General features: G+C 37.6%; 1 protein-coding gene across 1 annotated transcript; it reads right to left on the minus strand.

Annotated features, from left to right (window-relative positions):
* Window positions 1–242: 242 nt before the first annotated feature.
* On the minus strand, window positions 243–1,545 carry LOC103425394 (uncharacterized). The gene is made up of 3 exons (XM_029100600.2): window positions 1,418–1,545; window positions 1,088–1,286; window positions 243–914 (listed from the first exon to the last, which is right to left on the minus strand). The coding sequence occupies exons 1-3, from the start codon at window positions 1,543–1,545 to the stop codon at window positions 243–245; spliced, it is 999 nt and encodes a 332-aa protein (XP_028956433.2).
* Between the last annotated feature and the right edge of the window lie 16,705 nt (window positions 1,546–18,250).

Here is an 18,250-nt window from a genome sequence, read left to right on the forward strand (position 1 = left end):
AAAAAAATTAAATCACTACTAGTTACAAAACTGTTAACCAAAACATCATAGTATATATATGAAAACTAACCAAAATTCAAAATAACATAGCATTGATAATATTACATATTCCCAAAAGTTAAAATCGTCCTCGACGATTTTTCATATTTTGAAAACGTTGCATGATATCCTCGTCCTCTATACTATTAAAAATATCCTTCTCAATAAGCAACAAAACAATTGTTCATCCACAAATCACCCATTCAATTGTGTAAGGTGTTCTTCACCTTGTTCATAGCAGAAAAGGCTCGCTCCACACTTGCGGTTGCAACCAGTAAGATGAGTGCTAATGTCAAAAGCAAGTACAATAACGGGTAAGTCTGATCTTTCTTGGTTCCAACCATCTTTTTTGCAAGATCACTAATTCCTTTCAAATTTGCAAACTTACTATTAGAGGTCATGTCCCAGATATAATTCTTAAGTTGTTCTTTGAGTAACTCAAGATCATGCTTTAAAAAATCACTTGGATAAAATTGGGCAAGACGCATCAATTTTTCTTTGTCAAAGGCAGAAAAAGAATTACTTGGACTTAAACATGCCACATAAAGAAGTAGTTCAGTATTCTTCTCAGTAAATCGATCATTTAACTCAGTGAGTTGCTTATCTATGACATAGGTGGATAAGTCAACCCGATAATGGTGCAAGTCTATGATGGGATGAGCTTTTCGGTTTGGCCGCTCTCCACTCTTAAAAAAATTATCCATGCTAGGAATTTTAATATGATTCTTGTCACAAAAAAGATGAAACTTCATCAAATAAGGATTCCCAACCACTTTCTCGCATCCTTTGCATATATTGACCAAGTTCATTGCATTCACAATATCTTGATCCTTCTTTTGCAATGTCAGTGATAAATCGTTTGTGATTCCCAAAACCTTTTTCATCAGTATAGACCAAAATTAAAGTTGAAAGATTGAATAAAAGTCAATGGAACCTTTGCTGTTCAGAACTTGTGCCATCTTTTCTTACAATCTCAAGCACTTTTATCGGTGATGAGAATATGTGAGTCAAGCTGATTAAACAATTATAGTGAGCGCGTATCACTAACCCGCTTAAGAGTAGCTTCTTGATTCAAACTTTGTCCACTTGAAAGCTCATTATTTTCTAGTGCTTCCAAAACTATATGAGTATGTTTCTCTCTAAGAATATCATGAAGCTTAGAAGATGCCAAACCAACATTCACTACAGAAGAAACTATAGTAACGGGATCTCCAATTTCTGAATTTTTTTTGCCACTACTACTAGAGCTAATTGAAGTTGATGAGCAAAACAATGAACATAAAGGCAGACTCTTTCTCATTTACAATTAGTGCTTTATGGCCATTGAACTCACCTTGCATATTACTTGACATATCATAGTCTTGCCCACGTAATTTACATATGCTTAATCCATGTATCATCAATGGCTAAATTGAGTGAGGAAGCTTTAGTATCTACAACATGCTCAATACCTACAAAGCGCTCTATCACATGACCATTATCCATATAGCGCAATACAATGGCCATTTGCTCCTTTGAAGACTTGTCTCGTGATTCATCAACAAGAATTGAAAATAAAGAATCACAAATCTCACTAGTGATTGCACTGATGATTTCATATAAAATAGCACTTGAGATATTCTTCTGAATATCAGGTGATGTCAATTTCAATTGTTCAGGAGCATTTTCTAGCGCGGTAGCCTTTATACCCTCATTATAGTGACATAGCCATCGTAGAATTTCAAGAAAGTTTCCTTGGTTGAGTGAATTTTCAAATTCATCATGCCCATAAAATGGAACACCTTGTTGTAAGAGAATCCTACTAACACCAACTGATGCACTTAATCGAGTTCGATAATCAATTCAATATTGGACAGTTTGTTTTGAGATAACCGTTTCAATATGTTGCTTTTGGTTTAATAAGGCTTCAAAGTTTCTCCAAGTATTATTATGAGAACTATTAGTCCTCCAACATGAATTTCTAGTTTCTTCATGCACTTCCAATTCCTAAATCTGACTCCAACAAAAGTATCCCCACCAGATTGATCTTCAATATTGGGTTTGAAAAGATAACAACATAAACAATAGGCAGCATTATGTGATGTGCTATACTCCAACCAATTAGGAAACTGAGTAAGCCAAGCATGATTGAACCTTCAAGGCTTTGTCCCAAAATTGTGTAGGGAAATGTATGGGTTTGTGGTTGACAAGGTTTTTTTTGGAGATAGGCTCTTAGAACTTGGTCTCGAACTTTAGGATGATAACTCAAAATCAGTCTACGCAATCCAAGATCATATTGGAGAGTTTCCAAGTTAATTTCCATAGAATCCACACAAGTTTGTTTTGAACTACTTTCATTGTTCTTTGGACTCCTTGGAGACGATGGCTCTAATATCTCAGGTTGTGTTTTTCTTTTGAAATATCTTTCCATAACTGAAAAGTAAAAAACATAGATTTACTAACTTTAAATTAAAAGAAGTATGAACATATATGCTAATTTTACAAATAAAACAAATTAGGCAATAGTTAAAAGAAATTGCAAGACATCAATTTAATCATAATTTATAAACAAAAAATTGCAAGAGGAATTAAGAGTAAAATGCATACTTTGGGTTGTTGGCCAATTAACTAAGCTTCAATATGTTTTCTTTGATGGAATTATGGAATTCTTTGATCTGCAAAAAAAAAATATTATTTTTTAAATTAATATACAATTCTAGAAGACAACATATATGAATTAGCAAGTTGCAAAAAATTTGAACATGACAACTTTGGAGATCAAAAGTTCATACTCTTAAAGGATCATGGAAATTGAGACTGATTAAAAGGCATCAAATATGCAGTACCAACTCTACCTAGACTGGAAGTCACATACCCTATAGGAAATTTGGAGAATACCCGAATATGAGAAGGAAAACTAATGAAAAGAGCTTGAAAACTTTGAGTTTTAACGATAAGGACAAAATAAAGGGTAAAGTGAATAGTACTATGATTGACTTTTTAATGTAAAAATGTGGGTTTTCACTAAAGTGAACAATACCAGGAGCTTTTCGTTAAAGTTCCAAATATGAAAAGGACAATAGGATGATAAACTAATAATTTTTAGTATTGAGAAGAGGAATAGAAGTGTTGGAAGTTGGAATAGGTAGGCTTTAGGGTTAGATTAGAGCATAAAGTCTCTTAAAATATTTAAAGGGGCCGGATACTTGTCTTGGAAATTGGAATGAGTTAAAGTCAAATAGTAGATGGACAAGTGATAAAAATAATAAAAAAAAGTAGTGCTAATATTTTTTTTACAAGAAGAAATTCTTGGGGGCAAACACATTGAGCAATATGATTATTTGCTCAAAGAAGAAAAATCTTGAAAAATCCAACACGTGAGACAATTTATAAGAATCCAACGTTGAGTTATGCATTAGCTAGAAGCGACGAGTCCCAATATGTCAGTGTGGACGCGGTTGAGATAGTGATTGACAAACCTTATGTATGCAAGGCACTAGCTCACGCTAGTTCCAAGGACGTTAAAATGGGCTCAGTCTCCGTTGAAGCGATTGTCAAGACAACAAAGGTATACACCTTTGACATCACCAAGGCTGATGCCATCTTTGACCAGTTACTACTTGCAAATATTGTTAAGCATCGGCCAGGGCATGACATTCCAAAGGCCGAAGACTTATAAGGGAAAACATATGGCAAGTATCATAACTCAAATAAGCACACGATGAATAATTGTGTCATGTTTCATGATGCCACCAAAAGCTGGATTGACAATGGCAAACTAAAATTCTCGGAGAAGACACAGATGCTGGTTAATGCAAATCATTTCCCTTTGGCATTGGTAAACATGGTAGATGCCCATTTTTCGAGAAATAAGAAAAAGGGGAAAGATGAATTCATCCTGATATACCATGTCCCGAAACATAATTCTTGGTCGAGCTTGAAGACTGATTTCTCATCCCAAAACGAACCGCCTAGTTTCTTTTCAAATCCAGTATATGTCGAGCTGGTGTCTGACTCTACCTTAGAAGGATCTGAAAGCATAATGATCTTGTGCAGTAGATGCCAATTAAAAGTCATTAGAGCTGAGTCAAAATCATAGAAATCTTCGACCAAACCAACAAAGGGTTTTCGACAGACTCGGCCCTCAAACATAGGATTGCAAACATTCTTCAGCTAGACGACGACTTGATTTTGACGGGCCATTTCATGATGAGGATTACTATGTACACAATTCTAGAAGTTTAAGTTCATCCACAGCCCAGTGAACTTTTAAACCACCGAAACCAAGTGACCATCATTGGTATGGATATAATCCCCTTGCTAGTGCATACATTATTCTATCCAAGTCCTAAAAACGTCGTCGACAAAGGATGGACTCCATGGCCCGTTGGTGAGCTGCTCAGGAAGTTCCAGTTATGAAATGGCCACCCGAAGAAACAACAAAAAATGAGGATGACCGACAAACTTCGGCAATCATGACTAAGCTGCTTCAAGCAAAGAATGTGATTGATAGCGACTTTGAAACTGAGATTGAAGAATCAGAGAAGATAATCAAACTTCTTCTTTGGCCTAGAGAAATGAAAGCTCGCATCGAGCATTTTAGAAAGCAAGCTGAAAGTAAACTCCTTCCATTACCGACACAAGAGCCATTGATCAAAGTCAAACAAAATCGACATCCACCATTCTTCGACGAGGCTTTCGAGTATATATGGGAATTTCGCAAGAAATATTCTGCAAATGACTTATATGGCCTCCCAAAGGCATATCAAGAATCTCTTGATTTAGCTTTGACTGGCCTCAATGTCGAACAAATCAATCAGAAGTGGTCGGAATAAAGGCTAGATTTCAACACATTGCGAAGCCAGTGTTCTCGGCTTCGACGTGGACCCATATACCGACCTAGATCCTGCAAACCTTCCATTTTCTTTAGATGATTTGCAATATTTGCAACATCATTTTAAGGTTTTCTCAACTGTGTCATTATTTGACCTCACGACTTAAGAGATGGAATGCAATGAGAGATTAGACACCTATCTGGACACACAAGATGCCTATATCGCATATCAGAAGTGGACTCATAAGGCTTTGCAAACCCAAGACCAAGTCCCAACATTGTTAGAGACAGATGCGGGAGTCGAAGATGAAATAGTCATGCCAGACACACTTGGTGAACAGGCTCTTTCTTCATCATCTATTGTTGTGGATGATGTGGTTGGAGCGGCCGAAAACCAAACTAAGTTATAGATTGGTCCAGCAGACGTGGATGGAAACTCAACAGGACCCATGTCCCAACCAAGTTTTTTGGATGGTGATGTGGTTGCCGAAGAAACCACGCAAGTTGACCTCGTGGCTAACGAAAAGGCTGAGCCAATTTGTAAATAGGACATGCTCAAGGTAGCTTTAGCCAAGTTATTTCCCCATTCCTCGGCCGTTAGCCTTCATCATTTGAAACCATTATATGTCATGGTTCATATTGAAAGGTATCCAATTTCAAAAGTTTTCGTTGATTATGGGGCAGTAGTCAACATCATAGTTGTTTCCATGATGAAAGCTTTATGACACTCTAAAGATGAGTTCATTCCATCAGGTGTGACTATGAGCAGCTTTGTGGGTGATAAATCTCAGACAAAATGAGTGCTACCTTTGGAAGTAAATATCGCATGTCGAAATCAAATAACCGTGTTTTTTTATAGTTTATTCAAAGACTAAGTACAATGCATTTCTTGGTCGTGATTGGATCTACTAGACTGGTTTTATTCCCTATTCGCTATATCAAGTTCTTATTTTTTGGGATGACAAATTGACCATAATGCATCTGGCTGATAATCAACCGTTTGAGGCTAACATGATTCATGCCCATTATTATGATGACTAGGTCGGCTACATCACTCTACAAGGCTTTAACGAAAAAGGAAGACTAACCAGGATCTATGTCCAGAAAGTCATCAAGGTTGTTGCCGAAACTATTCAACAGGATTCAACGAGGCTTGGATTGGTTGACTTAGCTGGTTGTCCTGATGACTGATACCACTCGACATGAAAAACGCAGGGCTACGGTTTCATCTACTATGGAACGGTTACAGTCCCATTGGTACACCATTTCCAAGCAGCCAAATTTTGGCATGAACATAGTGGAGTTCCTCACTGAAAGAAATAAAGGCCCAGTCTTGTCTCTTGATAGGAGCATCTTTATGCGACTTAGTTAGCTTGTTCTTGTGTATTTTTTGTTGTTATTCCTTAGTTATTTTAGTGTTTAAAGCTATTTTCGTGTGTTTGTAGGTCCAAAGGGCTAAGGAGTCAAGAAAGTACATTTTGGAGCTTTTTGGAGCAGTTTTGGGCTTGGAATGGATAGAGCATGCTTGGAGTAAGGGAGATAGACGAAATTGAAGACCTAAAGATGCAAGGATTCCTAATTGAAGAAGGATTCCTACAAGAAGAAGGAATGTTAAGCCAAAGTTTCCTACTTTGGTTTTAACCTTTCCTCATCCTAAAAGTCCTTAAGATCCAACAACAAAGAAGACTCCTAATCATATTAAGACACTAAATAAGAACTTCTAGAAGACCTAAATCCCTGCCCTAGTGGTGCCGCACCTCTCCTTTCCATTTCTCTTCCTTACCGTGCAAGGGAGAGTTTTTCTTTCCTATTCCCTACACCAAATCACATTCCCTTTCTTTCTTAAACATCCAGCCGCACCTTCTTCCCTTTCCTCTCTTAAATTCTGACTTTAATTTTGATTTCCCTTTAAGTTTTGACTTAATTTCTGTTACCTAAATAAGTTAGGATTTTGATTTCCAAAAACCTTAAATACTGCCCCTAGCCGCATTCTTGAAAAACTATTCACCATTCTATACATCTAGCCATACCCATACATAACTAGAAACCATACACAAACATCCTTGCCGTAGCCCATTCACCCTAAACCCCATTCCTGACCTCTAAACACATCTCATACACTCCATCCACCTTTGTGCCGCAGCAAGAAGAAAGAAGGAAGGAAAGACTCTTTGATGTTTGAGCTTGATTGTTAGAGCATTCTAGGTGTAATTCGTTCTATATTTACAATGTTTAATTTCTTTTCCTTTCGTTTTGCTGTAAACATGAGTTGCTAAACCCCTACTTAGCTAGGGGTGATTTCAAAGCCATGATTATGTGTGCAATATGAGTTGATAAATTCCAATTATGAATTCTTGAATCGTGAATGCAATTGGCTTAACTGTTTGATTGATAACTTATTTATGTTTGTTGATTGAGGGTTGACACTTAATTAACATGCATAAATATGATGCTAGAGTATAAGGGAGTTTAACATAATCGTTACAAACTTATATTCATATGTAATGAAGGTCGCTGGTCACGATCGTGTTAAGTTTAATTCTTAGCATAAATGACATGATGTCATAGTTGCAAGTGCTTTGTCAATGCTTATGATTTTCATTAAACGTAATGATCTTTGATTGTAGGGAACTTTTGAAGAATGCTTTGGGTTGTCGAATGATGTCATCTAATCCAATAATACAAGGAAAATCTAAGGGTTAACTAGTGACGTCACAGTTAATTTGGGGCATTGTCGTTCATAATTCAATGAAGGAGTGACTGGAAATTAATTTGTTTGCATACATGTCATGTATGGAGAAAGAGCCTCTAGCTAGCCCATCATCCATCTAATTTCCCAAAATCATTTCTTAATCTGTTTTTAAGTTGCAATCTGTTTTGTTATTTTAAATTCATCCAAAACAAACCCCCTCTTTACTTTCTTGTTTCAAATTGTTTTAAACTTGTTTTATTTGTGTTTTTAACTATTTTGAGTCAAGTCCAAACCTTATTTTCATCCAAAATTGTGTTTAGTGTCAGAAACTACCTAGTTTGTGTTTTTAGGTAGTTTTGAGTGTTTTTAGCTTATTTCGAGTCTTGTGAACTTGTTTTGAATCTTTTGAGTCTTTCCAAACGTTTTTAGTTTGTTTTTGTGTCTTTGAGTCAGTTTAGAGTCGATTAGCAATCCCTCTTAATCCCTGGTCTAGAACGATTCCTACTTATACATATGTTATAATTGTCAAAAGAGGGTTTAATTTGTGTGTTAAGTTAATTTTCGCATCAAATTTTGGCGCCATTACCTGGGATTAGCAACTTTGCTAATCCCTTGTTATTTCTTTTTGTTTATTTTCGTGTGTTTTGTTTTAGTTTCTGACCTTGTCTTGTTTTCTTGTTTTTAGGCTCTAGTTTATGACTCGGAGTTCCCAACCTGTTCATGAGCATATCTTAGACTTTGACGATGATTTTGAGAGGACTTTGAGAAGATAGAGGAATCAACAAGAATCCAATCCACCTAGCCCTAACCCCGTGCTTGAAGAAGAAGAAGTAGAAGAGCAAAAGGAGGCCACGGCACAGTTTGTGGAGGAAGTGCAAGATATGGCAGCGGATAATCAAACCATCAAAGTGCTTTCTGCCTCGGGTGTGGACAATGCAATGCCTTTATGCATCCAATACCCCACGACCGCCCAAGGGAAGACGAAAGAGTTCAAATTAAAGTCAAGTTTGTTACATCACATTCCGAAGTACCATGGGCTGTCCATGGAGGATCCCAACAAGCACTTGAAGGAGTTTGAAGGAGTTTGAAATAGTTTGTTCGAGCATGACCCCGGTGAATGTCGATGGTAGTATTTTGAAGATGAAGACTTATCCATTCTCTCTAATAGACAAAGCTAAAGATTGGTTGTATGAAATAGCACCAGGGACGGTTACATCTTGGGAAAGCATGAAACGAGCATTCCTAGAGAAGTTCTTTCCAACCTCAAGAGTCATTCTTTTGAGGAAACGGATTAGTGGCATCCAACAAGATCAAGGTGAATCATTTCCAACTTATTATGAACATTTTAAAACTCTTGTAGCTTCATGTCCACAACACCAAATGAAGAAGGAGCTGCTCATTCAATACTTCTACGAAGGACTCCTCCCCATTGAACGCCAAATGCTAGAGATCTCGACGGGTGGTGCATTGGTTGACATGACTCTGGTGGCTGCCAAGACTCTCATTGCAAACCGAGCTCATAATGCACAATAATATAAGGGTGTTGGACAAAGAGAATGCCCACGGCATCAAAGTGTGAATGAGGTAAGTACAATTTTGGGTATTCAATCACAATTGGCTAATCTTACCTCTCTTGTGTCTCAAGTTGTAATTGGGTCAAAAGCACAAGAAAATCAGGTTTGCACGGTGTGCTCTATCCAAGGGCTTCTATACGAAAGTGCTCTCAATTGATCGAGAATGGAGGATGGGAATCTGCAATTGCTATTGGATTCCAAGGCCAAAACCAAACCAAATATGATCCATACTCGAACACATACAACCCCAGATGGAGAGATCACCCTAATATGAAATGGAGAGAGTCCCAACAATCTTCAAAACAAGGGGGATTTCGGCAAAACCCCCATGGGTTTCCACGGCCCTATCAACAACCCCAACCTCAATCTGCCCAAAATAACTAAGGTTCGTCTTTTGATAATGCTTAAGTTATTCAATTACTAACTTCATTGGCGCAGGGTCAGGAAAATCAAGCCAAAGACATGCACAATTACGGCAAAGAAGTGCAAAATCAAGCTTAAGAGGTGACTAAATTGAAGAGACAAGTGGGACAAATGGCTGAATTCATGGGGCAATTTAGTAGAGAACAAGGTAAGTTACCTAGCTCGATGAATGTGACTCCAAAAGGAGACTTCAAATCTGCCAAAGCCATCACCTTGCGAAGTGGAAAAGAAGTTGGATCTGACCCCAACACATCCAAATCCAATCAAAAGGAGGACGAAAAGATGTAATCTGAGGAGGAGGAACAAAGCATGCCCACGACAGGGATTGAGCAATCCTTCCCACAACCACCTACACACACTAATTCAGCCACCAAAGGTAAGTTGGGTTCAAATTCCATTACTTCTAACTCCATTCCACCCAATGCACCCTTTCCTCATAAGTTTATACAATCGAAGAAGGATGAGAATGAGAAGGACATTCTTGAAACATTCTGGAAAGTGCAAGTAAACATTCCACTCTTTGATGTAATTAAACAAGTCCCAAAATATGCCAAATTTCTCAAGGAGCTGTGTACAACCAAGAAAAGAATGTCGAACAAATAGGTGGTTAAGGTAAGTGAAAATGTTTCAGCCGTATTGCAACGTAAACTGCCCACTATATGCAAAGACCCCGGTAGTTTTACGATTCCTTCTGTAATTGGCACTAATCGGTTTGAACATGCAATGCTTGACTTAGGTGCATCTATGAATGTCATGTCTTATTCTATTTATGCATCTATGAACTTGGGTGAATTGAAAAATGATGGTGTGATTATACAATTGGCTGATTGTTCTAACACTTATCCAAAAGGAGTATTGGAGGATGTATTAGTACAGGTGAACCAATTAATCTTCCCGGCTGATTTTTACATTCTTGACATGGAAGATTCGGCCCATTCCACATCTTTGCCGATTATCCTCGGTAGGCCATTCATGAAGATAGCCCGCACATAGATAGATGTGTTCAAGGGCACTTTGACGATGGAATTTAATAAGGAAGTTATTGATTTCAATATTTCTGATTCTATGAGATATCCTCATGATGATCAGTCTTATTTCTCTATTGATGTAATTGACTCTTTGGCATAGGAATTCCTTGATGATTTGGGTGAGGATGCACTTGAAAAGACCATCACACAAGGCATTGGACTAAAAAATGAAGGGTTAACATTTAGGCAAACCCACGGCAACAACAAGGAACACCTTGTCGTGCCTATTCAAGAAGAATTGGTGGAGATGGTTGCTGCCCTAGAGTCAATTCCAGAACATATTGGTAAGTCTCCTAACCTAATTTCAATTCCCATTTCGACTAACAAGTTGCTTCCTTCTGTAATCCAACCACATTCCCTAGAGCTTAAACCATTGCCTAGCCATTTGAAATATGTGTTTTTGGGAGAATAAGAAACGCTGCCCGCCATCATCTTTTCTTCACTCACGGCATAAGAGGAGGACAAGTTATTGATGGTGCTTTGGGAATACAAAACTGCCATTGGGTGGACATTGGCCGATATAAAGGGAATTAGCCCTACCACTTGCATGCATTGAATACTCTTGGAAGAATGAGCCAAACCATCTAGAGAAGTACAACGGCGACTCAATCCACCCATGTTGGACGTTGTGAAGACGGAAATCATCAAGCTATTAGATTATGGAGTGATTTACCCAATTTCTAATCGTTGTTGGGTCTCTCCGGTCCAAGTTGTTCCTAAGAAGTTTGGAGTCACTGTGGTAAAAAAAGAAGAGAATGAGCTTGTGCCTACCCGAATCCAAACCGGATGGAGAGTTTGCATTGACTATCGGAAGCTCAACACTACAACAACAAAAAATCACTTCCCGCTACCTTTTATTGATCAAATGCTTGAAAGGTTAGCCGGTCATGCTTTTTATTGTTTTCTTGATGGATATTCTGGATATAATCAAATTGTGATAGCCCCGGATGACCAAGAGAAGACCACATTCACGTGTCCTTTTGGAACTTTTGCTTCTTGTCGCATGCCATTTGGCCTATGCAACGCATTTGCTACTTTCCAAAGGTGTATGGTAAGTATATTCTCCGATTTTGTTGAAAAGATTATTGAGGTATTTATGGATGATTTTAGTGTGTTTGGGGATTCTTTTAATAATTGTTTGGACAATCTGACCTTGATCTTAAAACGGTGTGTTGAAACTAGCCTTGTTTTGAATTGGGAAAAATGTCATTTTATGGTTAAACAAGGTATAGTTTTAGGCCATATCGTTTTCGAAAAAGGAATTGAAGTAGATAAATAAAAAATAGACCTTGTACGTCACTTACCCTCTCCTACTTTGGTTAGGGAGATTCGTTCTTTTCTTAGCCATGCAGGGTTCTATAGGCGCTTTATCAAGGACTTCTCCAAAATCTCCCAACCCCTTTGCCGTTTACTCCAAAAGGAAGTAGCCGCCTTCGAGTTCAACGAGGAGTGTGAGACAACTTTCAAAACCATCAAGGACATGTTGACTTCGGCCCCCATCATCATGCCACCAGATTGGAGCCTTCCATTTGAGCTAATGTGTGATGCATCCGACTATGCAATTGGTGCTATTTTAGGCCAAAGGAGGAACAAACAGCCCCACATCATCTAATACACCTCCTGGACCCTAAATGATGCTCAATTGAATTATTCTACCACTGAGAAAGAACTTCTTACCGTTGTCTTTGCTTTAGATAAATTTCATTCATATCTACTTGGCACTAAAGTGATTGTATATTCTGACCATGCAGCTTTGAAGTATCTTTTCACCAAAAAGGAGGCCAAACCAAGGCTGATTCATTGGATGCTCCTACTTCAAGAGTTCAACATTGAAATTAGAGATAAGAAGGGGAGTGAAAATGTGGTGGCTGACCATCTCAGCCGTTTGGTGCACATTGAGGACTCCTTACGCATTTTAGAAACATTCCCTGATGAACAATTGTTGTCCTTAAAGGTAAGTGAGCCTTGGTATGCTGATTTGGTCAATTATTTGGTCACAAAACAAGTTCCTAGCACTCTAGATAAATACAAACGTGATAAACTCAGAAAAGATGCACGATTTTATGTGTGGGATGATCCATATTTGTGGAAATATTGCCTAGATCAGATTGTTCGCCGATGTCTGCACAATTCTGAGTTTAATTCAATTCTAGCCTTTTGTCACTCTTATGCATGTGGAAGTCATTTTGGCACCCAAAGAACAGTCCTCAAGGTGTTAGAATGTGGTTTTTATTGGCCTACATTGTTTAAAAATGCTAGAACGTTTTGCATAACTTGTGATTGATGCCAAAGAACAGGTACCATAGGTGCTAAGAACCAAATGCCGCAAACCACTATCTTCAATGTCGAAATTTTTTATGTTTGAGGTATTGATTTCTTGGGTCCCTTCCCTTCTTCGTATGGTTTTACTTATATCTTGCTTGCGGTTGATTATGTTTCCAAATGGGTAGAAGCAAAGGCTACCCATACTAATGATTCTAGAGTGGTTTCAGATTTCATTAAAACTAACATTTTCTCTAGATTTGGGATGCCGCGAGTGTTTATAAGTGATGAAGGCTCACATTTTTGCAATCAGACCATTTAGGCGCTGTTTAAGAAGTACATTGTCAAGCATAAGGTTTCGACACCTTATCACCCTCAAACAAATGGCCAAACCAAAGTCTCGAATAGAGAAATCAAGCAAATCTTGGAGAAGACTGTTGGGCCAACTCGGAAGGATTGAAGCTTGCGTTTAGACGATGCACTATGGGCATATCGCACTACCTACAAAACACCCCTAGGATGTCTACATTTTGGCTAATCTATGGCAAGCTGTGTCACCTACCTGTGGAACTAGAGCACAAGGTTCATTGGGTTGTGAAAACATTCAATTTGGACTTAGATGCTACTGGAATGCATAGAAAGCTCCAATTGAATGAACTTGAGGAGATAAGAAATGAAGCATATGAGAATGCCCACATTTACAAGGAAAAAACACAGGCGTTTTATGACAAGATGATTCGGGGCAAAACATTCTCAATTGGGCAGAAAGTGTTGCTCTTCAACTCCCGTTTACGTTTATTCCCTGGTAAGTTACGTTCTAAGTGGATTGGACCTTTTGTTGTTACTAATGTTTTCCCATATGGTGCAGTCCAAGTCCAAAGTTTAAGGAATGGACAAGAATTCAAGGTAAACGGGTATCGATTGAAGCCATACTATGAGAGTGCAGTGAGGCAGGTTATGGAGGAGATCCCTCTTCAAGCCGTGGGCTCCAATGGGGAGTGAATGGAATTCTTCGTTCGGCCGTAAGACGTTAAAGCAAGTGCTTCTTAGGAGGCAACCCATGCATTCAACAAAGGAAGACCTAGGAATCACTCCACTTTCAAATTTGCGTTCCTAAACCCTTCTCTTTGTTGTTTCTATTCTGCCATGTTTAGTGTGCTTATTCGTTGTTTGTTTATTTGCTTTTGTGTGAGTTTATGTGTGAAACATTGAGGACAATGTTTGATTTAAGTGTAGGGGGTAATAAGTATTTTTATGCAAATTCGTGGGTTTTATTCACCTATCACTTATAATGTTGTTTCTCATTGTTTTTAAGTGTTTTTAGTATGTTTTGAAGTGTTTTTATGTCATATAACAGAAAAAGCAAGAAAAAATCGAAAAATGTTTTGAAAAATATCAAAAAGAGTCGTTTTTGTGTGTTTGTGTCTTAGGATACCTTCCAACACAATGATGAGGATTTGGTTTTTAAGTGCATGACTATTAAAGAAAGTTACAAACATGGATGGAAGTTTGATATGCTATTTGGTTTATGCTTGGTTGTAGTTATAGTTTATGAATTCACATGCAATCACAAAAGAAAAAAAATCAGTTTTTGTAACATGCTTGAAAGGAGGAACTCAAACTAACACTACATCCCTGAGAGACTTGAGCCTAAACGTTTATTTGGAGAGTTATTAATCTGTGCATTCTTGTTTTCTAAAGTCATTGCATGATCTCATTATTCTTTGCTCGGTTGCTACTTAGAATGCGTTTCATCATTATAGATCTAAATACTAGAACTCATGCCCGTTCCATTCAAAGCATGACATTGATTTGCATAACACATATTCAAGATGAAGTTGTTTAGTGAACCAAAGCCAAATAGCCAAACCCACCTTTGTCATTTGTTTTGTAGGTTTAAACCCCGTTGAGCCTTGTTTAGCCTATTTTCTTTGTTAATCACATTATCCCTACCTAGCCTAGAATAGGATTATCCATAACCTTGTTCTTGAAGTATAGTGGAGCATGACTTAGAAGGAATTCCTGTTGAGTGACATTATTGCAGAAACAAGTGTGGGGGAAAAGGTTTCAAATTGTGTATTTTATGTGCCATAGGGCACGACAATAAAAAAAAAAAAGAAATAAAAAATTTGTAGAAAAAGAAAAAGAAGAAGAAAAACGTATGAAAAGAATGAAAAAGAGTTGAAAAATAAGTGAGAATGAACTCACATGTGTTGGTTGTTGAAGAAAGGGTCCAAAAGTTTGAATTAGACCCTAAGTGTTTTGTGAACCTTCCCTTGTGTTTAAAGTGGATTTTTTTTTTTTTTTTTGCATTCACAAATTAAACCCTCTTTTGTCAAATTGTAGTAAAGATGTAAGTAGGGATCGTTCTAAACCGGGGATTAGGAGGGATTGCTAAACTCTTGAAAACTAACTCAATAATGTAAAAACAAAGTTTAAAACACTAAACTAGACTCAAAGAATGTAAAATTAAAAGTTAAAACACTTAAACAAACATAAAACTCAAAACAGCAACCTAATGACTCAAAACTGCCTAAAAACCACTTTCTGGGCAGTTTTGAGTACCTAACAAGAACTTGGACGAAGTTGGATGAAAACTTGGATCAAAACACTTAGAAACACAAATCAAAACACTTTCTAACTAATCTAAGACTTCAAAATAAAGGGGGATTTGTTTTGGACGAAAATTGAAAACAAAACAGAAACTTTAAAACAAAACAGATTGTAAAACGTTTTTGGATGAAAAGGATGGATAAAAGGCTAGTTAGGAGGTTCTTCTCCACACATGTCACACTTGCAAACAAAACGATTTTCAGTTGTTCTTCCAATAAATTATGAAACTCAACACCCCAAGTTAATTAGATACGCTTAAATTAACCTTCAAGTTCTCCTTAAGTTAATGAATTGGATGGGAAAGCGCATACAACAATTCAAAGCATTCCTCAAAGGTTCCTTACGTGATGAGCACAATAAAGATACAATCAAGAATCATGAAGCACAATGAGAACTATAAGTGTTGACGAGGCATTCGTTACTATGATGAGCATGAAACTAGTGCCAAGAATTCATTCAACGCGATTGTTTTCAAGCGACCTTCACTACTTGTGATTATAAGATTGTAACTATTAGGTGAAACTCCCTCATAATCTAGCATCATATTCATGCATGAAAACTAAGCGTGCACTCTCAATCAACATACACAAATAAGTTATCAATCAAGTAGATGAACGAATTGAATCCACAACTTATGAAATAACAACTGAATGTAATCGAATCATATTGCAAGCATGTACATGGTTTCGAATCACCCCCCAACTAAGGGGGTTTAGTTCCTCATACTCACAACACAAAGTTTATTGAATTGAAACATTGAAAACATAAGAAAGATTACACCTAAAAGTTCCAGCAATCTGCAATAGACTAGCAAGCACATTCAAGAGCACTCCTTCTTCCTTCTTGCTGCGGCACAAGGTATGGAGATGGTTTGGATGGGTTTTGGATGATGGAGAATGGTGGGAAGGTGTCTAGGATGGGTGTATGGCACGGCTAGGAAGGTTTGGGGTCAGAAAATATGGATTTGGGTGAAGGTTGGGCACGACAAAGGTAGGGGAAAGGTTTCTGGCGTGAATGGAGTTGTATGGATGTGTGTGGAATGTTTTGTGGCTGCAACAAAGAGGTTTATTTAAAGGAAAACAGAAATTAAAACCCTAGGTTGATTAGGAAATCAGAAATTAAGTCTAAGGATTCTAAAATTAGGAAATAAAATCATAAACTTAAAGGAAACCCACCAAAAGTTGCGGCAATTACTTAAAACACAAAAGGAATGTGTTTTAAGTCATATTTTGGGAAAGAAACCCTCCCCCTTGCACGGTAAGGAAGAGGAAAGGATGAGGGAGGTGCAGCTCATGTCTTAAGAAAGGAAACATGTCCTAAAACTAAAGGGAAATAGGTCTACTTGTGCGGCAAGGGTTTGGGAAAGGTCTAAGTGACCTAAAACTGATGGGAAAGAGGATCCCTTGCACGGCAAGGAAGGGGGATTAAGGGAAAGGTGCGGCAAAGGTCCTAGAGTGGTTTAGGGCCTTTGTTTGGTGTCCCAAAGTGCTTAAAAGGTATTCAAAGTGGCTGGAAATTAAGGACATTTAGGAATAGGGAAGGTCAACCAAAATAGGAAACATTGGCTTAACTTTCCTACTTCAAGTAGGAATCCTTGTTGGAGTAGGAATCCTTGTTCTTCTAGGAATCCTCAAATGAGTAGGAATCCTTCTTCAATTAGGAATCCTTTGTTGATTAGGAATCCTTCTTGGATTAGGAAACCAACTTTCTACAAGACTTCAATTCATCCATTCATTTTGCTCCAAAAGGCTCCAATTTGCTTCTTTTTGCACACTTTGACCTTAGAACCTGAAAACACACAAAAGTGACTTTAAACACTAAAATAGCTAAGTAAACACAACCTAAATGCACGAGAACAAGCCAATTAAGTAGCATGAATATGCTCCTATCAAATTCCCCCACACTTAGCTTTTGCTAGTCTTCGAGCAAAACAAACAAAAGAAAGGAAACAAAACGAAACAAACTAACCAAAACAAAACCTACACCTTCCAACGTTTGCCTCAGGGATTTCCAATGCACATGACATGTTAAAGATTGTTATCCCCACAGATTTGAGTTCTCTTCACTCATAAGCACATACTTAATTAGCCACTACTTACTAGTTCACAAGTAATCAATTAAAACAATGCTTTGAATGTAGTAACATGCCTTAGAGAATTCCCTCAATTCCTATACACTCTATTTTCACTCAGATTTTCTAACTACACACCCTACACTAGTCATATGTGAGAAGATTGATGTAGATATGAAAACGAATGCTCACATATATGTATCACAAAGAACGCAATTTCTAGAGTTAAGAAGCATGTTTAGATATGATCTCATGAATGGAATGCTACTACTTAGATGCGAGAACCAGTGACACCATATGCTCATACCAAATTCAAACTCCACAAATTGAAACACATAACACTCAAGATAGAAGTTAAGGGTTGTAATGGGGCTTGGGGTGTTGGTTAACAAGGAAAGGATAGGGAAAACAAACGTTCTTCAAGCAATAGTAAGCAAAGCAATGAAATTGAGACTTAGAATTCACTTAGATTGCAGAAATTAACTTTAAAACACAAGGGGAAGACTTAAACAACTCCTTAGGGCTGAATTCATTGTTTTGGACCCTTACTTCAACAAACAATACTTTGGAAATCTTTTTCTCAACTTTTCAACTCTTTTTTCAAACTTTTCATATTTTTTTCTTCAATTTTTCTTTTTCCACGGAATTTTTTTCTTTTCTTTTCTTTGCCGTGCCTATGGCACACAATTCCTCATGAAAAACACTTCCCCCACACTTATTTTCTGCCAACATAAA

Source organism: Malus domestica, chromosome 03, assembly GCF_042453785.1.
Source record: "Malus domestica chromosome 03, GDT2T_hap1".
In the NCBI taxonomy this organism is placed as follows: domain Eukaryota; kingdom Viridiplantae; phylum Streptophyta; class Magnoliopsida; order Rosales; family Rosaceae; genus Malus; species Malus domestica.

What these genes read in the sequence shown, in the direction of transcription:
- LOC103425394 (XM_029100600.2), bottom strand. Translation starts at nt 1,545, where the DNA reads ATGGCCATTGTATTGCGCTATATGGATAATGGTCATGTGATAGAGCGC. An exon ending in GATACATGGATTAAGCATAT is followed by an intron (nt 1,287 to 1,417) that starts GTAAATTACGTG and finishes AACTTCAATTAG; the next exon opens with CTCTAGTAGTAGTGGCAAAA. An exon ending in AAGAAGCTACTCTTAAGCGG is followed by an intron (nt 915 to 1,087) that starts GTTAGTGATACG and finishes CTGATGAAAAAG; the next exon opens with GTTTTGGGAATCACAAACGA.